Source organism: Rhyacophila brunnea, unplaced genomic scaffold (assembly GCF_057557595.1).
Source record: "Rhyacophila brunnea isolate RB1 unplaced genomic scaffold, BYU_Rbru_1.0 scaffold_23, whole genome shotgun sequence".
Taxonomy (NCBI): domain Eukaryota; kingdom Metazoa; phylum Arthropoda; class Insecta; order Trichoptera; family Rhyacophilidae; genus Rhyacophila; species Rhyacophila brunnea.
The window spans coordinates 7,771,017-7,798,487 of NW_028232893.1; the positions used below are offsets into that span (position 1 = coordinate 7,771,017).

A 27,471-nucleotide genomic window follows, 5' to 3' on the forward strand; every position below is an offset into this window, starting at 1 on the left:
AAGTGAGTTTTTGCTGTTTTTCTGTTTTAAATGCCAAAATTCTTAGAATTTTACGCTCTACGTTCTGGTAAAACGCACTTAGTCATAGGATATACTGGTAAGAAAATAGAAACTGCATTAAGTCATATTGTTATTTTTTTATACTGACAGAAAGCATTATATGACCTATAATGCGTTTTGTGTGTACAAAATACAGGACTTGTAACATGGCATATGCATTAAGTGTGACATAATGCATTCTGTCAGTACAAATTTTGTCAATAGATGTCACCATAGGGCATAGGCCATACCTTTGCAATTTTAATTCATCTGTCTTTAGTGATTAGTGAAACAATACATTGAACCATTTGAAGAATTTATTAGAATGGCTTCGTCTCAAAGAGCTAAACATAATATATTAAAGATGTGTTGGAGTTGTTCTTATGATCGCAAAAAAGATTACATTCTAAAAAATGTTGAGATTGAAATTCCCGTTGATAGAAAACCAAGGAATGAAAAAAGGAAATCCAGACAAAACTAAAGAGTTATTTCTTTTTCAAGAGTGGACAAAAAGTCAGAGTCTGAAATATTTTTTTAGAGTACTTTACACATTTCAAATAGATCAGTAATTCACGCATTTAAAGAACAAGAAGACGTGGAAGTACAGTTTACGTTACACGATCGTAGAGGTAAACATCCCCCTATTCACAAAACAAGCAATGAGAATTTAATCCATATAAAGTCTCACATAGAATCCTTCCCGTTTATGGAGTCACTACACGAGAAAGGACATATATATATAAGGTAATATTTAGACAGTAAATTAACAATTTGCAAAATGTATAGCCTGTGTAAAGACTATTGACACAGATAACCTATCATAGAGTGTTCTGCAAAAATTATAATTTATCGTTTTTCAAACCAAAAAAGGACCAGTGCACATTTTGTAATAAATACAAAGTAAGTTGCCCCGAAGACAACATCATAATGGAAGAGGATTTTCAGAGTCATTTGAAAAGGAAAAATGAATGTCATTCTGAAAAAGAAAAAGATAAGGATATGTCTAATAATGAGTCCTTATTCATGACTGTAACATACTATCTTCAGAGTGTGTTACATATACTATCCACAGAGGTTTCACTGCTCTATTATAAAAGAAAATTAAATATGTTTAACTTAACTATTTACGAAGGTCCAAAGCCGAATAAAGGATTTTGTTTGGCTTGGACCGAAATAAATGGAAAACGAGGGAGTTGCGAAATAGGAAGTTGTCTCATGTGGTATCTCAAGCAGCTTCCATCGAGTGTAACTGAAATATCTTTCTTCTCCGATACATGCGGAGGCCATAATAGAAATTTGCAAGTATCTGCTCTTTTCTTGAATCTATGGAATGCGATTCTATGCATAGTGCCATAGAAAACAGGCAAAAGTTTGCGTCGATTTATTGTGCCAATGACTAAATGATTTTTAAATGTCTCGTTTCATTTCGAAAAAGAAACCATACGAAGCAAGCGAGCTAAAATATACTGACTTTTATGACCTCAAATTTTTGTCGAATCAGTTAATAAAAAATAAAAACTTGGCGTAAATTGGCTAAAAATGAAATGTCTTAAATATGAAAAGGAAAAACCATTTACCATTCAATATAAATATAATTTTAGTGATGTGTACGAAACAATAAACGTTTTAAAAATTAGAAATGCTTCGCGTATCAACCAAATTTGTTTTGTAGAAATCGAAAACATTCCACAATTCTAATATAAAAATCCATTAAAAATAAGTTGTGCAAAAAAAAAGGATTTGTGTGAAAAAAGTGTAATACTGGACATTTTTCATTGGTGGTTTCAACAATTATCTGCCGAGAATAACAGCCATCCAGACTTACTTCCGGAGCCCGATATAAATGATTCCGATGCCAAAAACGACAAATAATAATGAACATTCTTTTTTTTAATATTAATACTGATACTAATCTAATTGTTTTCATAAATAAGTGCAATGTGCAAGTGCAAGGTGCAAAGAATGTCAATCAGAATTAAGGCTAGTCGTAATATGTAGCATACTATCCAATCTGCATACCCTTCAGAGAAATGTTATTGTAGTTTACGGTAAATAATTTAATTCTAAAAAAAATCTGTTTAAAAATTATTGTGATTTATTATTATTTTCATTGTATTTTTTCTATATTTCTCTAATTTGAAATAAATAATGTTATTTTCACTAAAAATATTATTTTTATTTGTATTATTATGTACCAATCTAATCATTAACATAAATAAATATAACAATAATGCATTGTCATTTATCTAATAATATGTCAAAGTTAGCAAATAGTTACTGACAGAATGCATTATGTCAGCGGTCACTTACATTTACATTTTTAAAAAAATATCCATACAACTTATCAACATCAAATCTTATGTTTTGTATGCCAAAAAGGTTATTCTTTATAATGTAGAAAAAAAATATATAAAACATAAAACATTCTACGTGGGAGAAAGCTTTGAAAAAAAAATTAAGCTAATAATGCGATTATCTCAGAACTTGTTTTAATGACTTAATGCTTTCTGTCAGTATACCCTCGATATCACCTTTATTGTAATGGCGTTGGAACAGATTATGCCATTCGGCAGAACCGACAATAAAGTAAGTGTCATTTTCTTTTCCATATGATTCGTCCATATTAATGTCATTGGTTTCAGTCAATATATTTGCGTTTTGGCATCATAAAATTTATACACTAAATTTAATATACAATAATATATTAGTAAGTAATGAAAGAATAACATTAAATTCTTATTGAAAAACATAAACGTGTATGCTTTTTTAATACCGAAAATACCGGTATTTTGGATTTTTGAAACCGGTATTTCGGTATCGATAAATAATTGAATACCGGTATTGCAAACCCTACATTGAATCAATGGAAATCTCGCTATAAAGAAATTATAATATGAATTTCGAATGAACCGTGTTCGTATTAACGAGGTTTTACTGTTGACGTATTACATTCCTAAAAAATACGGAGATCAAAATGATATATCTCACATTATTCAATATTATGTTACGTGTTGATTGCATTTATGTGAATGAAGAATTCTGTGACTAAAACTGTTTTGTCATTCGGAAGTGCAAAAATAGAGTTGCTCTTTGTTCGAATAGTGTTATTTTACTTGGATACGCAATGTATTTTACAGTATTATCGTGTTCAATACTTAAAATAAGTTGAATGTATTTACTCAAGACGAAATTAAATGATGACGTTGGGGGTTGTTTCATAATCCGCTGTCCGTGGAGACGGCTAATGGCAAATTTTGGCATTATAACTGTCTAATTATAATATGTGATTAAAATATTGTAATACAAGCATTTAATTGTGAATGCTGTTTCGAAAAAAAAAACCAATGTCTAAAAACTCTCTGAATATGTGTAAATACAGTGAAACTCCGATTTTATGTTATTGTAAATTGGGCATATTGGAAAATTTTATTTATTTTTTATTAAAAAAAAATCTTTCAAGTTCAAGGTTCGGCGCATATGTCTTCGAGCCGAAACGCGGAATAACGAACAATGACCACTCCTAATTGGTTAATAATTACAAGATAAAAAGAACTTTTTATATACGTTTTTAAATTTTCTGTTGAATTATTATGCTCAATATGCTCAAACTTGTACTTGATATGAATTAAATAAAAAACAAACAAATATAGAATACTGGAATGACATTTTGACATTTCATTTTGATTTCCATAGTAACGCATGTATATATTAACAATTTAGTTGCTGCGACCACCCCCTTCCCTTAGCAACCAATAATAGTGGATTGGATTACAGATTTCTTCCGAAATAACTTTTCATACAAAACAGAATTAACTGAAAATGAATTCAATTCTGCTTAAAGATGGCTAAAAGTATTAAAAGAATGCATTGGCATCGTGTTCTGACATATTCTAAAAGTTTCAAATGTCTAGCTTTTTGATTTTAAGATTTGTACTGGACAAACAACCACCGGACAAACAAGAATACGAGCAAATAAGAACGTTGTAAAATAAAAGAGCACCTACCAATAACGTGTAACCTTGGCCTTGGGCACTGCAAATGTGTATATAAATGCGTCTGTCTAAATGCATTTAATCGAATGTATTAAAACAAATTGAATTTTTATTTTGAGACTGCAAAACCTGCAACTCGAAATCGGGGTTCCACTGTGGACGTACACTAAAACCTTGACGTAACAGACTAATTCAAACGAAGGGGTGACTGTTAAAGCCTGAAGTTCGTTATATAATAATAAGTAGATTTTCCAAAGTTGAGCCCTTGCAATCAATCGCTAAGTCGTAGTGTATCAAGCATTTTTGTGGCAAATGCTTAAAGTTTGATAAAAACATGTATGTTTAAAACTTGCTAACTACATCGTTATAGTACCTATAGAGATGACTGTATTTCCATTTATTAACTTTTTCATACGTACATGCAGTGTGATCATAAAACTTGTGTAAATAGATGTTGCACGTACAAGCATTTCTATTGTAAATGCTGATTTGTATAAAAAAATATTATAATATTAGAGGATTTTTTGAATGTAACGGCTAAGTGCCTGGAAGTTTTGCATTTTACATAAATATACACCGATGTGAGACTGTATACTGAAAACATTAAAGCTTTACTCGTCAAACACGCTATTGTCTTGTGTAATTTTAATACTGCATTTATTAATTGAATATGTCAAATTGATTATCAATGTAAACGTCGGATGCAACGTTCCCTCTAATTTTTTTTGTTCGTGCGTGCGAATTAAACAGTAAATGTTGTACAAGAAAATTATTTGCGTAGATAAATGAACCCGTCAAATTATTATGCCATGAAAGAAAATGCTTACCTAACAATGAATTAATTATTTTTAATGTAAATCGATTACGACCGAAGCCTACAAACTAAAAAAAAATTCAGAAGTTTCTGAATTTTCATGCGATAGTTGGAACTTGCATGATGTATGCGCATGCGCAGTAGAACAATAATGGCAATTACCAATTTCACAACCTATCAAATAGCACCATACAATGACGACAATGCGTCTCGTTTACGCTTGAAAAATGTGATTGGCGAGACAGTCAGCACTGTTACATATAAACAGTTATTATCGCGATTGTTTAATTTACATACTATTTGTGTCAGTAAATCCATGCACGTGCACATGCGCTATAACATGACAACATTCGCGTCCTGTGATAAAATAATGAGTCCGTAAAGAATGCGCAAAATTAAGTTTGCGCGCGCACACCTCAGAGGGAGCGTTGTTCGGAAGGGCCACTATTGAAGTCTTAATGTTATAAAAATTTTAATTGACTACAATTTTCTTTTTATTATCTAACAGAAAGTGACAGTTACGAAATCGTCTATCTCACCTGTGTCTGTATACAGTCAAAGCATTCAACAACATTCAGTGATGAGCAAATAGTTTTATCGTATGTAACGGCATTAAGACTTCAACATTAGTAATTTAAATTACACATCCCTGACCTATCCACAATAACTTTGTTAATGAATATTTCCAATGTCTGCTAAACCCACCAACAATCAATATCGTCACAAAACCATTCTAAACTGAATGAATCTATTTTGTTCAGATATGACTTAACATATTTGACTTCACTGCGTTCATGTTAACCGGATGGCGGATTAACTGTGATTTTTTAAACCTTTATTTGTAAAACTGTATCTCTCGAAGAATTTTAACTATATAGAAGGAGTCTTATACAGTAAAACCTCGTTAATACAAATTCCATGGGACCGAAAATCGAAAAAAAAATCGAATTACGACTTACGAAATGTATGGGGGAAAAATATTAATATTTTGAAGAAGAAAAAAAAATGATTTTCATTAATTTCGTTTCTGATCATAGATGTGCCTACCGAATTGGGTCATAAAATGTCAGGATTATTTTTATTACCATCAAAAAATAAGTAATTTTTGATGTTTTACGAAAAGTCTGTCATAATTTTCAATGACTGGCTAATGAAATAGTGTACTTTATTACAATTTATTGAATATTTTTATATGCCAGGGACTCTAAAAACATTTCGAATTACGAAATTCGAATTAAAGGTATGGTTTTATATGAAAATAATGTTCAAGGGACTTTTTTTACGGGAAAATTTTGAATTATCAGTGTTCTTACTAACGAGGTTTTACTGTACATTTTCTCTATTATGACAATAGAATGCATTTATTTAGGATGGTTAAAATAGTAAAACGTATAAATAATAACATGGCAATGTTGACAATTCCAATTTCTTACCTGAAGTAATGTCTGTGCCATTTTGATATTCATTGTGTTTACACAGTTATAAACAATTTTATACATTTATATACTGCTGGCATTACGTATTGCCGCAACCATAACAATAAAATTTAAATGTAAACATTTATTGTTGTGCAATTTGCATTACATGGGCGCATGCGTGGTAGAATGATCGTGGTGAACTATACAAACAAATGTATGCAGCACACAACAACAACCATCGCATCTTGCTGACACTTTGAAAATAAGATTAGTTAGACGATGAGTATTTTTGTGTGTAAACAGTTATAGTCACGATAGTTTAATTTACACGCTATTGCTGCCAGTAAATCCATTGTATTATTGGCTTATAATCTATTCATCGTGGCATCTATTTCATCAGCCCTGCAAATTGGCATATAAGCCTCATATTAGGAGTGTGAAGTTGTTTTCAAATGAACCTACAATGCGGTCACTTGTAGCTAAGAATCTGCCCAGATGGCGCGTGTCTCAAGTACTAATTGTGTGCTGCGTCCATATGTTGTTTCATAAGCGTGAGTTTACTATACTAGACAGTATTCAATAGATAGATGCAACTATCGGCAATTATTATCGCCTTAGTACCACAACTCACGCGTACTCGAGAGCCTGATGCTTGCGTTTTGTACGAAAACGACTCAATAGAATCACCTATTTCTGGGAAACACGTGAGTCAAATCGCGCCATCTGGACAGGCTCTAACGGTTAGAGTCTAACCTAATCAGTAGACTGGGGATCCATTTTTTTTTTGTTTCATTTTCATTTCATGTTTAGGCTTCGTGTATACAGAAGAAAGTTTTTTCATTATCTTTGGTATTTGCAGAGATATAGCGGATATTGGAAATAAGCATATGACAATATTATATCATTTTCATATGAATTTTGCAATTCGAAATAACAAATGTATTTAAAAAAATTCCACTGAATGCTCATTGGACCAATTTTATAATTTTTATTTAAAACTTTATTCACGGTAAAAAAAAAAGGATTTGAAAAAACTAATGAATTAAAGATTTAAATTTTTAAATTTAAATACTTAGATCTTACAATATTATAATAAATAAATTGTGAAATAAGTACATACAACTGATATTGACTGTTTCTTATAATATAAACTTAATATAAAATAATTGTCGGGTATTTTTCAATCTTGTTGAAAGCCATGGTTTTTTGTTTTTTTAATTATAAAACGTAACATGATAATATTATGTAATTCTATAGAGCATGGAAAGTGTTATGTTTCGATTCCCAGTTCATTTAAATTGTATTATGAATGATTTTATATTAATTTTCAATTACTAATCACACTTGGACTCTACCCTCCTCCAAAAACCGTTTCAATCCAGGGTGATTTGCAGTCGCTTTGACGCGTGGCGCAGTCCAGCCATCTAGGTCTTCACTTCCTCCAAAAGGATGCGTACAAAGCCCAACCTTGTAGGCAACTCCTTCGACATTCTATGATCAATCCAGCGCACTCATATCAATTAGAACTATTTTTTTAAAACTGAGTAAAGTAGTAGTTCTTGGTAATTTTAAAAGCACTCGAAATTAAAAGTGTTGTTCATTTGTTTTCCAGTAAAAAATTACCGCCAACTCAATCACAATCAGCGTCGGGAACGCTGTCGAAAATCGTTTCGCACATCTTTGCGTCGGTGTGAACACGTGCAATATTACACATCGGTTTGGCGAATCCTTTATGTGGTAATTAATTCAAGATTTTTGTTTATTATTATTTCATCAAATCAATATACTGCACTGTCATTTCTTATATTATTATCAGTATATTTCCTAACTCTTAAAGTATACAAGCGTTCCCGAGAAAAAGTAACTCACCCGGAACAAAATCACCGTGTTTGTGTATTTTTTTTATTATTAGAGTCATGCCATCAATTGCAAAAATAATACGAGTCCTATGCATAGTAGCAAATATATAACTAAGTCAGCTTAAGTGGCGGCAAAATATTAAAACAATATTGACAGCTTCCGGACAAATCATGATTGTATTGAATACCGACTATCTACCAACTAGAAAAGAATGAATAATTTGCAAGCATTTAATCGATTGCGTGTTGCCATTTCAATAATAAATAAAAACCGCACTGGGAATACTTAATCCGCAAGGCATGCATTTATAATTAAAACACTGATAAAGTAACCATTAAATTATTATAATTTTTTAATTAATTATTCAGTAACTAAATAAACTGTTTATTACCCATGCATAAGGATCTTAATTAATTAGATTTACATAACACTGATGTTCTATACATCAGGCACTTAGCTTATTATTTATACATTCCTTATGAAAGACCATGGCGATAAAACAACTGTTGATACCTGTATTATGTACATTCTTTTTCAACTATTTAACGATAATGAATTTCTTATGTGTCTGTATTAATATGATAATATAACATACTTCATATATTATTTATATATATATATATATGTACGTAAATATTATCAAAAACCATGTGAGTCATAGTGCAATAGAAACAATTCAAATTACTCAAGAGTTGTATATAAGGTGTTGTTATATACAACAAATCCATCAAATATTTTCTTAATTAATAAATATTATTATGTACCTCACTTTACAGCCGAGATACTTTCCTGGAAAATTGCTGTAATTCAAAATGCTATAACCATATTTGTTCAATCTGTTGCTTAGTATTTCATAACTATTCAAACAGATGTCACTGTGTATTTCATTTTTTTGATTATGCAAATCAATCGACAGTGGCTAGTAATTTGAGTTTAAAGTCAGACGAGATAACTCACGTAATTTGTATGTGCCGCATGTAGATTACGGCCTCATAGAGCGAGATTACTCGTTGAAGGCATATAACCAGTTTACATATCGTCGGTGTTTTGTAAAAAGGGTGAATTAACCAAAATGCTATTTTATAGGAGGAAGATTTTTAACTATTGACCTGTGGATGATTATAAATATCTAACAAGTTTATAATAAAGCTTAGAAAGAATACTGTCATTATAATAGGTATCATTATATAATATTTTAAAAGGCCTAGAAGGTCACATTCGCTTTTTATTCGTAATTTTAATTAATTTAATTTTAGTCGATTATCGTTTTTAAATACTTTCCTAAGGAAATACAAATTAGTGTATGTAAGTATTACAACAAAGTTAGTGGGGTACATATTGTATTTTCATTAAAATCTCGATTTTGCTAAAATGGTTGATTCCCCTTTTTTACAAAACACCGACGATATATTTTCACACAATTTTAATAGGATCGGTTTCAAATTTTAGAAAACAATTATTGCCAAATCTCATATTTTTCAGTTGAAATCGCATTTTATTTGTTTCAAAATCACATTTCCAATGCAATACTAAATGCAGTCTTCGTAGGGATGTTCATTCTTTGTGTTCGAAATAAGAAAGCGCTTTTTACAAATCCTTCAAAGTTCAACTGTCGTCTTCGTCATGTGTCACAATTTCATAATTTTTTATATGCAGTATTTTCTTTATTCAATGTTTGCGCTGTGATTTAAAATGGGCATTATTGCTAAAAACTGTATAGTGAGGTACAGGTACAAGTGAAAAATGTTTTATCTACGGCCATTCTGCATGAGCAGGTAGAAATCAGCAAATTAGCCGGCATCGACCGTGTCATCAGACAGAACCAATTGTATAGAATCGGCTTGTCTAGTTGAGTATTTTATCAATCTCAAAGAGAAGTGGTCGGCGGATGAGATGCCTTGATAGGCACTATTCCTACTGGCTGGAAAACAGTGAACTTAACTACATGAGATAGAGATTTTCGCGGTTGTTTTGCTTAAACAATCGTTTTTGTTTAATTTACTGTGTTAATTTTGGCACTCGTAAGTCTTGTTGAATGCTATTATTTTACTCGACTGACACTCACTAATTGCAAACTTGACTAAAGATAACGTGTTCAGATTTATTTGGTATTTAGTGAGGTGTGGTGAGGATCACTACTCGACCGAAAAATTAAAACAAAATGGATTGATTTTAATAAATTACTCAACAAAATTTATCTGTTCATTCACGTTTAGTTACTAAATTACTTGCCACTCGACGAAAATACTAGCGTAACACTGCAGCTTTTTGACAGTCACGTGTCGTATGTAAAATTAAAGGATAATCAGTAGCCGCTTTTTACCTGCTCGTGTAGAATGGCGTATCAGTAATTGTTCAAGTGAAAATTATTTTTTTTTGGATACCATAATGATAAACTTATAACATTTGATGACTATATAATCATGCTTTGTTTATAAAAAGTTAACATAATTAATTTGTACTATATTAACGTATTAAAATATTTGTTATCCATATTTTAATTTTGAAGCGGCAACACGTAAAAAGAACTAATTACATTATTGGATAATTTGCTGATGTTCAACGAATTGCCTGGCCTATAATAGTATCAACCCCCATTTTCGTTAACACTGCCTGACAAAATTTTCTAGATGGACAACAAGAAATCGGCGATAATAGGAAGTTACTGTAGTCGCATATAGAAGACTTCTCAGTGACGTACCTGTCATGGCGGCAACGTGTGCTAGAAGCGTATTTAAATAATGTTACCAGCTCTCTTTTTAGATGTGACTCCTTTTCTTCTTCGCAATAAACCAAAAGTTTACTAATAATAATTCTAACATCATTCCTGATCATTTTAGACATATTTTTATTATAAAAAACTTCAAATTGAGTAAATAAATTTGTACGCCTCGTGAGCGTAAAATGAATTCAATTTTTTCGTGAAACTAAGTATTTGAAGGTTGATACTGTTTTAGGCTATGCTCTTCAAATGTCGGCTTTGGTGATGACCATAAAAATAGCACCGGTTTTGTCTGTGGTTTTTGAATAACCGTTTCGATTATAAGCTAATCAGTTATCAACTTAACAATGGTCTATTTACACATCTCAGTGCTAGCTTAAAATCACTATTGTCATGTTGTTGCATATTTTACGTTCAATCTATACTAATTATAAAATGACATATCTGTCTGTCGTTTTGAAATGTTTGCCCTTTGATCAATATTCCATGATACCTAAGGACAAAACTTCTTTTTATTTGTGTCTGTTCCGTTGTAACTCAAAAACTACCAGACCAATATTGATGAAATTTGCACAGTCTATAGACTATATTGCTGGTACTAATTTAGTAAAAGCTATCATCTCGATATCTCAAAAAGTTCCGAAGTTACAAGATAAAAAAGACTTCTTGAAAATAACTCACTAGCAACAATTCATCGTAAGTAGGTGAAGTGGCGAGGTGAACGTCTTCCAGGATAGACTGGGAATCCTATATAAATAGTGCACACTTTGTTAGTGATACCTACATTTTGTTTTCATTGAACTTAAAATACAAATTGCAGATGATGTTGGTTAGTTTTTAAAAATTAATAACACCCTGCCTAAATTAAATCTTATTATACATAATTTGAAAACACTTAATATGCAGATACTAGAACGCCCAGTGTAACTCGAACCCACATCCTCTGGATGCCTTACCAATTAAGGGTTTAATTGAATTTTAAAAACTACACCATCTGCAGTTATTAGTTTTATAAGTTCAGTGAAAATATCGTCTGTTCTGGCAGAACAGACTAACTGGAGAATACTAGTTTTGAGTAATTTGACTTTGAAGTTGTTACAATGTTTGAAATGGTGGTCTATGATGTGAGTTTATTCTTCTTCTTATTGTGCCATCCGCTAGCGGAGGTCGGCCACCATCAAGGCGATCTTATCTTTGTCGTCTGCTACCCGGAACAGTTCGGTGGAGCTGCACTCGTACCAATCACGAAGGTTCTTAAGCCACGAAATGCGGCGCCGTCCTCTGCTACGCTTCCCATTGATCTTTCCTTGAATGACAATTTGGGGAATGCTATATTTTTGTCCTCTCATAATGTGGCCGAGGTTTTGTAGTTTCCTGGTTTTGATACTACGTAGAACTTCTCGGTCCTTCCCCATTCGATTGAGAACTTCAACATTTGTCACCCGGTCAGTCCAAGGAATTTTAAGGATGCGTCTATGCAGCCACATCTCGAAAGCTTCAAGTCTCCGTGACATCTCTTTAGCGTCCATACTTCCATACCATAGAAAAGAATTGAGAGCACATAACAACGTACCATACGCAGTCTCAGACCTATGTTAAGATCTTGATTGCTAAAGAGGCGTCTCATTTTGAGAAAGGCGCTCCTTGCGATCTCAATTCTAGTTTTTATTTCCTGAGTTTATTAAGTAATCGTAAAAAGGATGACTTTAAAATAAAGACTGTTTATTTATTAAGAAGGTTTCCAGACGGTAAAGTTAGAAATAAGGAACATTTTGGTATAACTAACTCAATATGTCATTTTTTCGAATTAGTGTCTTCTGCCAGAACAGTGACGATATACAAGTATGACTGATAAATTTTAGTGTGCATTATTTATGTTGAATCTTAACAGCCTACCTCTACTCTTCGCCGCTCGTGTTAAGTAGGATTTAAAATATACAAATGCCCATATCGTGCTGTTACTGCCAAAAGTAGTCAAAAAGTCTCTAAATCATGTTATGGAGTAATTACAATTCGAAGTTTGACATGCCCTCTAAAATCAGGCTTTGTGTGCATGTTGAATAATATATCGGATCACCTCGTATTTTTTTTTCTATCATACATATTTATATATAGACACATATAAGTACCTAAATTATTGACTTACCAACTTTTGGCAGCAACCCCACGAATGAGGCATCAAAGTACAAAAATTGATACGACCCCAATTCAATGTTAGTGGTAAACAACATTTTTGTGCGCCTATTGTGAAACGCCACGTGTCTCCAAATTTTGCATACAGCAAATAGATCAATTCACTACTGGGGTGTCGAAATGTGCCACGCTAGAACTGAGATGTGCGAACAGGCCGCGATAGTAATCATTAAATATTAAAAATTTGTATTATTAACAATGTATTGTGTATGAGCGTTAACAGTTTGAGGTGCTATGTTATAAATTAGTTTTAAAGACTGATCTGAATAGAGGTGCGGATTGGCGAGTCGGTTTTCTACTTTTGGTTGCAAAACTGTTGTAATAATCAACTAGCTGTATTAAAAATTAATTATTTTTTAAATAAATTACCATTGTTAATATTTTATTATTAAGAAATGTCTTTATTATTTTTTGGCCATATCATATTGTTTAATTTATAGATAGGTTTAAACTGTTTGATTAATATAATCTATGTTACGTTGGAGGTTTTTTTTTTTGATCGGCGGATATGGTATTTGTATGAAAATTGTAACAATAAAATGTAATGTTTGGTAGACTTCGACTTCTATATCGAGACGTGCATTGGCCGTTTCTGGAGCTAAAACCGTTGCAATACCGCCAGCATGCAAAAAGTGCGTGGCGTAATACTTAAATCGCAAACAGTGCCATGACGTAGATGTCAATATATAGAAGCCAAACAGTGGCTGGCCTATTACAGTCAGGCCGTGACACGAAACTGTGAACTTCAATGGTAATGCTAGTTATTACGCATACGTCATATTACGCAATACGGCAAACTGTTTGTATAAATAATGATGATCGTTACATATTTAAATAAATGATAATATATTGAATGAAAAATGCAATCGAAAATCTTCATTTATTGCGAACAAAGTTAAGCAATAACTAGCACTACCATTGGAACTCGTAATGTAGTGCCGCGGCCTGACTATAGACAGGTTTGAACATTAACAAAAACATATGCGCTAAACTCATAAATCCCATTTTGGTCAAACAAATAGATTTTTATTGAATAAAATATTATCAACTATTTACCTCTGTCATAAGTTTCTTGCACCCATGATAATGTCCAAATAATTTCAAAAATCTTAATTGAAATAGTTTTTAGTGTGTTAGATATTCACTTTTTGATCAATGATTTGCGGCTTCAAATCCTGCTACTGCTGTGTCAAATCCACATGTTTTTCTATATTATCTACGACCTTAGATCCAGGACATAGACACGTTCTTCATAAAAAAGGGTCAATACTTACTTCCACTCTAAGTCCAATAATTGTCTCTGTCTATGAGCTGAAATCGTAATTTACCTTTTATTTCATTTTTCAATTATCGGTAAGTTTAGCTGTACCGTAAATAAATAATCATATCGGTCGATTGAATTACCGGTTTTAATCATGTTATTTTTTAATTATTAAAAGCTATTATTGTTTATTATGTAGCTTTATAGTTTAATATTTTTTAAATACACCGCGGCGATATCGACAATGCAATCCGAAATGGCATCTTTATTTTACAGCATAACTCGAGGGTCGAGTGCCGTTAAAAATTATTGGATGTAACCTTTAAAATACTGATAAAAACTGCAATGTCGATTTTTATCTTTATATAATATTATCTGCTGTTAGGTTAACACGCCATTTTGAATTTAATTTCTGTCATCGTCCGGTGCCTCTGAATACTGTAACCGCTTTACTATGTTCTATCAAGAGTCGAAAGATTCTCAACATTACGAAATATAATATAATTTTTAACTATAAAATATTATTATTAATAACAACTGTCAATAACCATTATTTTTACGTTACTGTAATATATTGTTTATTAATTTTTATTATTATAATTTATCTTTTAATACATTTGAGTATTGTAAAATAAGTCGGCCTTTGTAGCATTTTTTTTCTTTTTCCTTTCTTGTTTTAATTAATGGTGCAATATTTAAAATGCAAATCCATCTTGTTGACTTATATTATTATTGTATATTGTACATTGTGTTGGAAATATGTTTTGCAATGTGAATTTTATGTAAATAAAAAAATACTGCACATACTCAGTCTGAGTTGTTATATATTGTTGATAACATGATTATTTTATTTTATTTACCCTTTTTTTTAAATTACCCCCCTTTTAAGTTACCCTTTTTTGCATTTCCCTATTTTAAATTCCCCTTTTTTAGCTTCTCTTACTTTTACTTAGTCAATATTGTTTGTTTTGGTTTGTGCCCTTTCTATACAATCCCAACTTTTACTCGTGCAATATTTCCACCTAACCGATGGCTTCAATCAGTGGGCAAGAATAAGAGAAAAACGAATACGAATGACTGACATAGTTTAATGTGCACTATTTATGTTGGATCTTAACAGCCTACCTCCACCCTTCGCCACTGGCTTCAATAGACAACTGCTCTACGATATCAGCTAATGTGGCTGCGTGGACAGGATATTATAAAAATAATAATAACACTCATAGTTATTTTTAAAATACCTAGTTTAATATATTATATTCTTGTATCACAAAATATACACACTTGAATTCATAGCGCCTGTACACGTGCATGGATTTACTGCCAGCAATAGACTAAATTAAACTACCGCGATAATTGTGTACACACAAAAATGTTAATTGTTGCGCACATCTCATTTTTCAAGCGAAACGCATTGGTTATTGTTGCGGGTGTGTTTTCTGTAATGTGCGGTGTAGTTCATATTTTTTCCAGCAGGTTCGCCACTATCGTTCTGCTATGCATACACAGATATCACGTGAAAATTCAGAAGCCACAAAATTTTTTTAAACCATGTATAGAGCTTTGCAACTTGTTTACACATGCATCATATTGTTAAGGTCGCAAAAAGACGTACTGCCAGCAGTAAATCCATACTCGTGTAAACGGGCTATTATTCTTAAATAATTTTTTTTCCTAGTTAATCAATATTACTGTTTAAAAGTCAGAGTTCCGTATAAAGGTCAAAAATGAAGAATTTCAGGTAAGTTATGTATATGTATATAAGCCTGTACAGTACATGTTGATTTCTTATAGTCCTATTTATTTAATTACATCATTCAACTATACCCATTTTCCTAATAATCCCTTTAATTTGGGCTTCAATACTGACGTAATACTTAATCCTGATCAATATCTTAACAACTCCGTCCATATCATCGGCTTTGAACGCTTTCGACAGCTGCTCCACCGTCATAGCAATCAACTCCTTGTTTTCTTTGCTAATTTTGAGGATGGCGTCCGGAGTGTCGGCTTCTTCCACTTCTTCATTCCTCTCCATGATCTCGTGCAGGAACTTATTCTCCAGCTCTGTCTTTTCTGGCAGCTCCAAACCATGAAAGCTCAGCATGTAAGTACCTGGTGAAAAATGATATATTATAAATCTATGAACAAAAAACCAAATATATAAGGATATAATTCAGCTTTATTTCTACATATCAATTCACGGCTGGAATATTATAGCAGTGATATTGCGATGATCGGTTGTTAACCATTCGCTCAATGTGGGGTGGCAAACACCATACATATATTTTAAAGCTATGCTTTAAATTTAAATGTATAATATACCTACACAGAAAGCAAAATATTTGTAAGACCATTAAGACAAGATGGCTCAGTCCGAGACGTGTTGGTAGAGTGCCATGTCCCATCAATTGTGACCCGCTATTTATTGAAATGAATATTCAATAAGCTATTATTGATGTCGGTCGTAATTGGGTAATATGCCGGCTGCTAACTCACAACGTTTCACTGACAAGACTTGGAGTCGTCAACCCTCACCAACATACGTCACACTTGCAGAATGTGATGGCCGTAGATGAAGTCATGCGATAATTGGGCAATTCGCATTGTAACCACGGAGCATTTATTTTGCTGACATGGCCTAGGGTTGTCGACCCCACACATATATAAACTAGAGTGACAAATCCAAAAAACTTAATTATCAAAGCAATGTCGCATTCCTTAATCAAGACTGATGCCATTTTTAAAATACCCATTGTCCAAACAAATATTAAATCATTTTTAGAAATAAGAATCAGCTTTTCTCGATCACGACCTCTATCTCTTCACAAATGCTTTGTAGGTAATGAGTCTAGAAAATTCTATCTAAATTAGTTTTACAAGTCAAGATGAACATTAAATAATAACGTCTAAGTATCGACTATTTGTCACTTTTCCTGTCGTGTTTTAACAATATTCAAAGACGCCAAAAATACACAAAGGACACGGAAGATTCACAGACTTAAGTGTATTTTTTTACCTCTCGAAAGTGGATTCAGTAACGTTGTATAAGCTTTGTTAACCAGGGATGAGTATTCTTCAGATATTTCCTGCTCCGATGACTTCCTGTAATATTGAAGAAAGCAAAGATAAACTTTATAAAATGTGTCAGGTGTCACTCAGATTAGTTTAGATGTTAAGGCTATACCACAGTTGAGGCCCGGTCTAAAAAGATCGTGGCTAGGCGATGCGTGGATTGTGGGTCGCGGGTGCAAATGACCCATGCCGAACGAAATATAATTTGTCATATAAATCCAACATGCGTACATTTAACCCTTAACACTCGAGTGCCGCCATATCGGCGGCATTAGAAGTTTCCCGTATTACTCGAGTGCCGCCGTAGCGGCGGCACGCCTATAAAGTCATTTTTTGTAATATTTTCAGAAATTTTTATAATGCGATTTCAATCAAGTTAGAATGAATAATAATAGGTTATTACATTTATCTGAGAAAGAAGTCGGCAAAAGAATACTGCGTGCGTAATTTCAATATAGTATTTTTATCGGAATCTTCTCTTTTTTTATTCGTAGGTCGACGCTTGCAAGCAATGTTTTTTTGTCACATAAATTTTATTTATTGAATGTTCCGTGAACTGAAGTGTTTGTCACGCATGATTTTGAAGTGTGTTTATATTTTTTATTGGTTCTCGCTTGCTCAGGGGCGTCTCGTATAGTTTACAGTTTTATATTTGAATAGACTGTTTTTGATGACAATACTTACTAGTATATTATGCCGATTCGGAACCTTACAAATATAATGTGAAATACTCTAATGAGTCAAATGAAAATTATTACGTATCGATTTATTATTTTTTGAGAAATCTTTTGATACGAGGGTGGGTCAATAAGTCCTTAGAAAAGCCGACTGGTGGCGCGACTAGTACTGTAAGCGGTTTGTTTTCATGCAGCGGCACTACCGATTCAGTATGCTGCGAAGTTTCAATCAGATTGGTCGGGTTGTTGTTTTTTATTTTCGTACATTTAAAAAAAAAATTTGCTTGTTTACAAAAATGGAGAAAATTGAGTTTAGAGCTGTTATTAAACATTTTAATATAAAAGGGTTAACAGCAAAGGAAATAAAAAATGAGTTGGATTAAGTTCACGGCATATCTGCTCCTTCACTTGCAACTATTTATAACTGGTTAAATGAATTTAAACGTGGTCGTACATCAACAAAGGATGAACCACGCTCAGGACGTCCTGTAGAGGTGACTACACCAGAAATGATCAATAAAATCCACGATATGGTGTTAAGTGACCGAAGATTAAAGTTGAGTGAGATAATTGAGGTTACAGGGATCTCAAAAGGTAGCGTCATTTCTATTTTACATGACAAATTGGGCATGAAAAAAGTTTCTGCAAGATGGGTGCCGCGTTTGCTCACAGTCGACAATAAACGCAATAGGGTGGTGGCCTCTAAAGCCCTGTTGTCGCTCATGCAACGCAATCCGGATGAATTTTTTCGTCGCTTTGTGACTGTAGATGAAACATGGATACACCACTATACTCCCGAGACGAAAGAACAGTCAAAGCAGTGGATTGCGAAAGGCGAACCATGTCCAAAGAAGGCGAAAACCGTAAAATCAGCTGGTAAGGTTATGGCTACTGTATTTTGGGATGCACGTGGAATTATTTTCGTTGACTATTTGGAAAAAGGAAAAACAATAACAGGGGATTATTATGCATTTTTATTGGACCAGCTAAAAAACGAAATTGAAGAAAAACGGCCTCATTTAAACAGGAAAAAAATCCTCTTTCATCAGGACAATGCCCGTGTTCACACATGTTTACGATCAATGGCTAAAATTGAAGAATTGAAGTTCGAATTTGTCGACCACCCACCGTATTCGCCAGATTGACTTTTTCCTTTTCCCAAACTTAAAAAAATGGCTAAGTGGACAACGTTTTTTTTCAAATGAAGAAGTCATCGATCGGACAAATGCTTATTTTGAGGACCTTCCGAAAACTTATTTTTCTGACGGTTTAAAAAAAATTGAGAAACGTCTAACCAAATGTATTGAGCTCCAAGGAGATTATGTTGAGAAATAAAAAAAAAATACAAAAATAAAAACTGTTTTAATGCTTTTTTCTAAGGAATTATTGACCCACCCTCGTAATGTGTAGGTACCGCACTGGGAATGAGTTGTTATGAGCCCGAAACTAGTTTAGGAAATTTACGAGACGGCCGCTTATATTACAAGTGTATTTGAAGGCAAATCATTTGGATCATATTTACAGTCGTAACTATAATATGTATGGACGATTTACACTTTATAGCCACTTCTCTACATACCGCTATTTCATTACGATTCTGTGATAAGCCAGGATTACATATTGGAGATTGCTTTGTGAAATACCAAACAATGAAGAATTATAAACAAACTAAAAATAAGTACAGTATATTCATTATAAATCTATTTTACAGAAATAATAAAAAAAAAAAAATTTTACATTTTTTTCACCAATTAAATGTTTTATATTGAAATTATGCTTTTTACGGAAAAAAGTCTCGAGTGGGTGGTATGTACCTATAAAAAAAATTTCGAGTGGAAAAGGTTAATGTTTTGTTTATTGTTCTATTAGTAACAATAATAATATATTCATTGAAATGTTTTCTTTTTCAAGTAAATGGGTAACGTTTTTAGTAATCTTTACACGATTTAAGAATTAATACCCCCGTCGCCATCACGAAACAAATTGACGTGTTACCAGCTCGACATTCTCTCTCCGAATGCCAGCGAGTCCAAAATTTTGTCGCGCCTAAAGTTCAAAATTATTTGCCGTTTCACTGATGTATCATCTTAACAATTTTATTGTAGTATTTATCATGAGAGATTAAAACATCTTACAGAGGCTTGGACATGTTTTCGGACAGTGTTGCCAACTAAAAACAAACCACATTAGCGCGATGTTCGATCGTTTTGACAGAAAATGTGACATAGTTTTTGTGAGAGAAAACAATGCAAAACACTTAAGACGGTACTTATTGTTACTAATAGAACAATAAACAGAACATTAAATGTACGCATGTTGGATTTATATGACAAATTATATTTCGTTCGGCACACGTCATTTGCACAATGCGCGCATCGCCTAGCCACGATCTTTTTAGACCATGCCTCAATTGAACCATAGCCTTAACCTTTTCTATGCCAGAAAAGTTTAAAGTCAGAAGAGAAAACTTTACATCTGGCATTAAATCCAGCCTATTACTTACACAAATACACTTACAAAAATATTATTGTTTTTAGGTACCCTGTTTACACGTGTATGGATTTACTGCTGACAGTACGTATTATCGCGGCCATAAAAGAAAATGCACGTGAAATCGTGCAAGTTCCGAAATTTCTTAATTTTCACATGCTAGTTGGAACTTATATATGACGTATGCGCAGTAGAATGATAATGGCGAACCTGCCGGAAAATATACGAGATACACTGTGCAGAGCATTTTTGATATTTATCAATTTTCACAACCTGTCAAATAGCATCATACAATAACAACAATGCGTCTCGCTTACACTTGAAGAATGAAATTGGCGAGACAGTCAGCACTATTACGTAATTGTCGCAATAGTTTAATTTACACACTATTGGTGGCAGTAAATCCGTACATGTGTACAGGCACTTATAAACAGCAGAATTAAAAAGTTGAAATAGAGGAAGAAAATGGGGTAATTGTGCCGCAGATGCACGCATGAGCTTTTATAATTTTTTTTTAACATATACAGTTTATTGTATGTAGATAATTATATTAAATACCTTTTTCTGTCAGCGCAGAAGCTTTTCGATCCAATAATTTAGAATTTGAAATTTTCATACATTTTGATGCATCATTATCACAAACTAAGGTTAGGTTTGGTCTAAAAAGAAAGTTATAAAATCTCATGCGGGCATCTGCGGCATATTTACCGAAAATGAAGACATAGCTTATGTTGCAATTATGTTTATTACCATGGCGAATTAAGTCGTAATTTAGCATGACAATCTTATAGATATTTCTATAAGTAAGCAGTAATGCATAGAGAATTTATATTATCGATTACAAATACTTACTTGCTGCTAAATTTATCTGGATGCAGTAACTTTTGAAGGTTTTTATATTTCTTTGCGACTTCGATTTCATCTACGTCGAAACTCTTTGCTATTCCAATGAGTTCGAAATAATTTAATTTCGAATTCGGTTTCTGTAAAGCATTGCAATTTGCACAAAACATCGCCGCAATATCATTTGATTTACCACAATCCCAACATTTTACGCTGCCGGACGAACTCATGAATCGTTTTGTATAGTTTGATTCTTTGGGACATTTTATATTGTGATATGGTTTGTATTTTAAATTAATAATATTTCCACCAGCATTTTCCAAATCTAAATATTTACATTTTGAAGGATTTGTTGTATACGCCAACATTCTCTGGCATTTGTTTTGGTTAAGAGCATTACGAAATACGTTTCTGCATGAGCTGGCAAGCATTATAATGGATTGTTAAATTATATATTCCCAAAATAAGATATAGAATTTTCCTTGATAAAACGTAATGTTTTGACCCGTGACACTGACAGTTGTTTAGCGTATTTCTTCTAGTATTGCTAGATTCGTAAACACTAATAATCATACTTTTAGAATTGTTTAGAAACAATAATTTGAAATAATTTATTATAATGATTATAAAATTACCGATTAAATTTAAATACATTTTTTTTTAATTTACCTTTTTTTATCAAGGAATAAAAGCCTTGCATTATAATTTTTTTTAACTCAAAGTAGGTCAAAATGGGAAACTATTTTTGTCAACATTATTTGACAGATTGGTATGAGGATTATTTTGTATGAATTTCTAGCAGCACACCTCGAAATCGAAGATCTACTTTTGTATGTATGCCGTCTGTGTTGACTGTGATATAAATACCGAGTTTATTTTTAATCTCCATGCTTTCGACCTGTCTAGAAGCTTCCTGAAGCATGTGGGATAGTATATAACCCGAACGCCGCCAGCTCGCGCGCTCTAAGTGATACGAGTATCAATTTCAAAGTTAACAAGTCGACCCAGTTTTTTGAACTTGCTAGGCTTCGCCGCGGTCCGATGGTTGTCATGAATATCGAAGCCGAAGACTACAAGACTAAAGGCAATGACGCCTTTAAGTCGGAAAACTACGACGACGCCGTCAGCCTCTATTCGAAGGCTATCAAAATTGCCGAGAAAGACAGCAGGGATTTGTGCGTTTACCTGAAAAACAGAGCAGCCGCCTATCTCAAGATGAAGGAGTACGATAAAGCCATCAAAGATTGCGACATCGCTTTGAAGATTGTGCCAGAGGATCCCAAGGCACTTTTCAGGAGATCCCAAGCCCTGGAGAGTCTGGAGAGATTCGAAGAAGCTTACAGGGACGCTAGAGGTGTATTAAATGCTGAACCGACTAACAAAGCTATACAACCCGTGCTGGTAAGACTGTTCAATATTGTGCAAGAACGGTCAAGACAAAATTCGCAAACTGTCAACAAGGTTGATCAAATGTTCAAACTAGCTTTTGATCTCGAAGCCGATACAGAGAAACGAGAAATGGCAATGAATAATCTCTTGGTATTATCAAAAGAAAAAGCAGGTGCTGATGTTATGTTTAAGACGGGGATCGCAGAAAAGGTATTTAAGCTTTTAAAAGTCGAAAAGAACGATCAGATTTATTTAAATGCCGTGAGAATTATCGGACAGCTTTGCAAGAAGAATGAAGAACGAGCGCAAGGAGTCTTAAAACTCTGCGGTATTCCCTGGTTCTTGGAGATAATTGACTCTGAAAAGTCTGACAGAGTCAACGCGGCGCAATACTGCATGCAGTCCATCCTCAACACGTTCTCAGGAATGGATAATAAACCGGATAGTAAGCCGGATCAGAAACTTTGCGATGAACACAAAAGCGAAATCGATACACTGCTAACTTGCTTGACGTATTCCATCACTAACCGAACAATCAGCGGCCTCGCACGAGACGCGATCATTGAACTGATCATGAAGAATTGTCACTACACCGCACTCAGCTGGGCCGAACGATTCGTTGAAATTAGAGGACTTATTCGCCTCTTGGATGTCTGCAGTGAACTCGAAGAATATAAATACGAATCGGCCATGAAGATATCTCCGTCATCCAGAACCATATCTGCCGTCTGTCTTTCAAAGATTTACGAAAACATGTACTACGATTTAGCCAGGGAGAGGTTCACAACGCAAGTCGATGATTTCGTCAAAGAAAAACTGCTTACACCGGATATTGAATCAAAAGTACGTGTCACTGTAGCTATTACCTCCCTCCTTCTTGGACCATTGGATGTCGGTAACGCAATCATTTCTAAAGAAGGTATCGTCGAGATGATCCTTGTAATGGCGGGCTCGGAAGATTATCTTCAGCAAAAAGTTGCCTGTGAATGTTTAATTGCTGCGGCATCCAAGAAAGATAAAGCGAAAGCGATTATTAACCAAGGCGTTGGTATTTTGAAGAGGCTTTACAAGTCGAGTGATGACAGTATTAGAGTACGAGCTCTCGTCGGTTTGTGCAAATTGGGCAGCTCTGGAGGTTCGGACGCTTCCATCAGACCGTTTGCCGACGGATCCACAACAAAACTGGCCGAAGCCTGCAGACGATTCTTGATTAACCCAGCCAAAGATCGAGATATGAGACGCTGGGCGGCAGAAGGTCTTTCTTATTTAACTCTCGATGCCGATGTAAAAGAAAAACTTGTTGAAGACAAAGCCGCTATACAAGCTTTGGTAGAATTGGCCAAGACAGAGGACCAATCAGCGATATACGGCGTAGTCACGACTCTAGTAAACTTGTGTAACGCTTATGAAAAACAAGAACTTGTACCGGAGATGATAGAACTCGCGAAATTCGCTAAACATCACATACCTGAAGAGCATGAATTGGACGATCCAGATTTCGTAAATAAACGTATCTGCATTCTAGCAAAAGAAAACGCAACAACGGCTCTTGTAGCTCTGTCCAAAACCGAAAGCCATAATTCTAAAGAGTTAATCGCCAGAGTTTTCAACGCAATGTGTAGCCAGCAAGAGTTGAGGGGTCTCGTTGTGCAACAGGGAGGCGTTAAAGTTTTGCTACCGATGGCTATTGAGGGTACGGCAAAAGGTAAAAACCAAGCCGCGCAGGCTTTGGCGAGAATCGGCATAACCATCAATCCTGAAGTGGCGTTCCCCGGTCAGAGAAGTCTAGAAGTTGTCAGGCCTCTTACGGCATTGCTCCACGCCGATCTTTCAGCGTTAGAAAATTTCGAAGCGTTAATGTGTCTGTGCAATTTGGCAGCGTTGAACGAAACTACGAGACAGAGAATACTTAAAGAGTGTGGATTGGCTAGAGTAGAAGCGCATTTATCAGAAGATCACACATTATTACGAAGAGCTGCAACGCAAGTTATCACAAATATGGTTATGTCAGAAGACGTTGTTAAAATACACGAACAAGAAAATGACAAAGTTAAATTCCTCTGTATTTTAACACAGGAAGAAGATGAGGATACAGCAATCGCTGCGTCAGGAGCGTTGGCGATGCTGACATCCGAAAGTCAAATATGCTGCAAAAAAATCCTCGAGTATGAAACGTGGCTCGAAATCTTCCATTGCCTTCTTGCTAATCCGAGCGTGCAGGTTCAACACCGAGGCCTTTACATCCTGTCAAATGTCTTAAACAGCGGCAGAGAAAACGCAGAAAAGATTATATCGACTGACATTATGGAATTGCTAATGGCGTTGACGAAAATTGAAGATAAGACGAGGGACGTCGTGAAGGAATACGCCGAGAGATGTCTGAAGACTGCCGAGGAGCTTAAATTGATTCAGAAACCTGAAGACGCGCCGCCCGTTCCATCCACCAGCCAAATCAATGAAGACGATGAGGATGACATAGAATAGAAGTTTTTTTTTTTAATGAACTGTGTATGATTCGTACTTAATTGGATATATATTATATTGTTAAATATTGGCATTTTACACCAAATATATTATTTGTAATAAAAAGATATTTTAACAATGATATGTCGACAAAAAATATGATGTTTAATCCATATGGAATATTAGTAGTTTTAATTAATAAAGTTTTTACCTTGACTTGTATTATTATTGATTTAACAAAATAATACCTATACACAATCTGTTAAAAAATTAAGGGTGGACATGCTCAGCGTAGGTCAAAATGGAGCTTTTATTGTTTTTTCTAAGCATAATCCTGGACATTCCTTAAATGTTGTTGATAATCTATTTATATAATTTTGAAGCCTTATTATCCTTTATATTTATTTTAAACATTTGATGACTGCATAAAGTATTTTTATTACATAAAATAGTATTCTTTTAAACCTCTCGCTCTAATGTTTTAGAATATATTCATATTTCAGTACATGCATCTGCAGTGGTGTTAAGATTTTTTACATATATTAATTTTTAAACGCATTTATAAAACCATTAGTATAATTTATGTCGACATTATTATAGTGAAATATTTACGATAAAAAATTATATTGATAATCTCTGTGATCCCAAATTTGACAAGAATTAGGCATTTTATTATTCAAAAAATAGGCAGAATTAACACATTAATTCTAGATACTAATTATAAGCTATGTCTTTGACCATTCAAGTGTGATAAACATCCTACGAATAATTATTGACTTAAGAATAAGGTAGTGTTTTTTTGAAATACGCCATTTCTTTTGATATTCCCCAGTGGTTAAGCTACAACATACGGCCGTAGCCATAAATTGACAAACTAAAACTGTAGTAGGGAGTAAAATCATGTTAACGCGCTTGTTTGATGATGTACCTAACCGAAAAAAAATCTTTTTTTTTTAAACGTTACAATATAGTATAATAAAATGCCTAATTCTTGTCAAATTTGGGATCACAGATTATCAATATAATTTTTTATCGTAAATATTTTAGTAAAATTATCTCGTCATAAATTATATTAATGGTTTTATAAATGCGTTTAAAAATTAATAAATGTAAAAAATCTTAACACCACTGCACAGTTATGTACTGAATTATGACTATATTCTAAAACGTTAGAGCGAGAGGTTTAAAAGAATACTATTTTATGTAATAAAAATACTTTATGCAGTCATCAAATGTTTAAAATAAATATAAAGGATAATAAGGCTTCAAAATTATACAAATAGATTATCTACAACGTTTAAGGTATGTCCAGGATCATGCTTTGAAAATAGAAAAAAAGCTCAATTTTGACCCACGCTGAGCACGACCGCCCTTAAGTAATATCATATTTACCTCGTTTAATTAAAATACATATTGGTTTTGATTTAGTCTCGATATGGTATCCAAAAAAATTCCAGGATAAATGAATACACAATCTTTATTATTTATTACACATTTCGAACTATGAGTCAATTATGTTAATCAAATATTTTGAGCCCTTCTGTGGGTCTATTGCTATTCTATACTTTTTTTTTTTTTTTAAATTCTATACTTATCGACCGCTAAAGTGATAAATATTATCAAACTTAAGGTAGGTTTTTATCAAAATATTAGCACTTATTGTAACAATTACAATAAAAACCAACTTATTGTAATTGTTACAATACTACCCTAAGTTTCATACTATTTATCACTTTAGCGGTCGATAAGTATAGAATAGACCCACTGATATAGAACTTTTTTTACATATGACATAGGGGCCCCAGAACAATTGGTAAGTGTAGAATAATATAAAGACAGAAACACATCTATTCTATATTATACAAGACTGCTATCGAGGGTAGTTTATCATATTTATGTATTGAAGTATTATAATTGTTACAGTAAGTTAGCCATCAAAACTGTCTATCTCTCTCTAAAAGTTGACACAGCCAAGAGAGGTGCTGTTAAAACATAGAGTTCAGACGGTTAACTTATTGTAACAATAATTGTTAACATCTCAATACATAAATATGATAAACTACCCTCGATAGTTGCTTTGTGTATAGAATAAATAAGCAGGTCACGTAAGCTCATGCTAGAACCATGTGAACATCCATTTCAATAATAAAAACTAAAAACCCACAAAAACATTTTGTCAATAATTACCTGTCATTCGTAGCACCCTTCCAACCACTAAAAACAAAGATCACTTAA

The 27,471-nt window shown here is 33.4% G+C and overlaps 4 protein-coding genes across 5 annotated transcripts in view; 2 read left to right on the forward strand and 2 right to left on the reverse strand.

The window, feature by feature from the left end:
* The window catches only part of Usp32 (Ubiquitin specific protease 32), a 75,073-nt gene extending 66,995 nt beyond the window's left edge, over window positions 1–8,078 (forward strand). For both annotated transcript variants that reach the window (XM_085950114.1, XM_085950115.1), the window contains exon 26: window positions 7,876–8,078. In XM_085950114.1, the coding sequence (XP_085806240.1) occupies window positions 7,876–7,957 (82 nt within the window). In that variant the 3' untranslated portion in view covers window positions 7,958–8,078. The remainder of the gene's footprint in view (window positions 1–7,875) is intronic.
* Tbc1d22 (TBC1 domain family member 22) overlaps window positions 1–27,471 on the reverse strand; it is a 443,277-nt gene that overhangs the window by 16,888 nt on the left and 398,918 nt on the right. The window lies entirely within an intron of this gene.
* Window positions 15,533–21,902, reverse strand: Hsc20 (iron-sulfur cluster co-chaperone protein HscB-like protein, mitochondrial). Its single transcript, XM_085950138.1, has 3 exons — window positions 21,394–21,902; window positions 17,319–17,404; window positions 15,533–16,414 (listed from the first exon to the last, which is right to left on the reverse strand). The coding sequence occupies exons 1-3, from the start codon at window positions 21,813–21,815 to the stop codon at window positions 16,113–16,115; spliced, it is 810 nt and encodes a 269-aa protein (XP_085806264.1). The 5' UTR covers window positions 21,816–21,902; the 3' UTR covers window positions 15,533–16,112.
* unc-45 (unc-45 myosin chaperone) lies at window positions 22,157–26,209 on the forward strand. Its single transcript, XM_085950189.1, has one exon. It carries the CDS (start codon window positions 22,426–22,428, stop codon window positions 25,255–25,257), a length of 2,832 nt encoding a protein of 943 aa, XP_085806315.1. The 5' UTR covers window positions 22,157–22,425; the 3' UTR covers window positions 25,258–26,209.

What these genes read in the sequence shown, in the direction of transcription:
- Hsc20 (XM_085950138.1), bottom strand. Translation starts at nt 21,815, where the DNA reads ATGCTTGCCAGCTCATGCAGAAACGTATTTCGTAATGCTCTTAACCAA. An exon ending in CCAGATAAATTTAGCAGCAA is followed by an intron (nt 17,405 to 21,393) that starts GTAAGTATTTGT and finishes TCAATATTACAG; the next exon opens with GAAGTCATCGGAGCAGGAAA. An exon ending in ACTGAATCCACTTTCGAGAG is followed by an intron (nt 16,415 to 17,318) that starts GTAAAAAAATAC and finishes ATTTTTCACCAG; the next exon opens with GTACTTACATGCTGAGCTTT.
- unc-45 (XM_085950189.1), top strand. Translation starts at nt 22,426, where the DNA reads ATGGTTGTCATGAATATCGAAGCCGAAGACTACAAGACTAAAGGCAAT.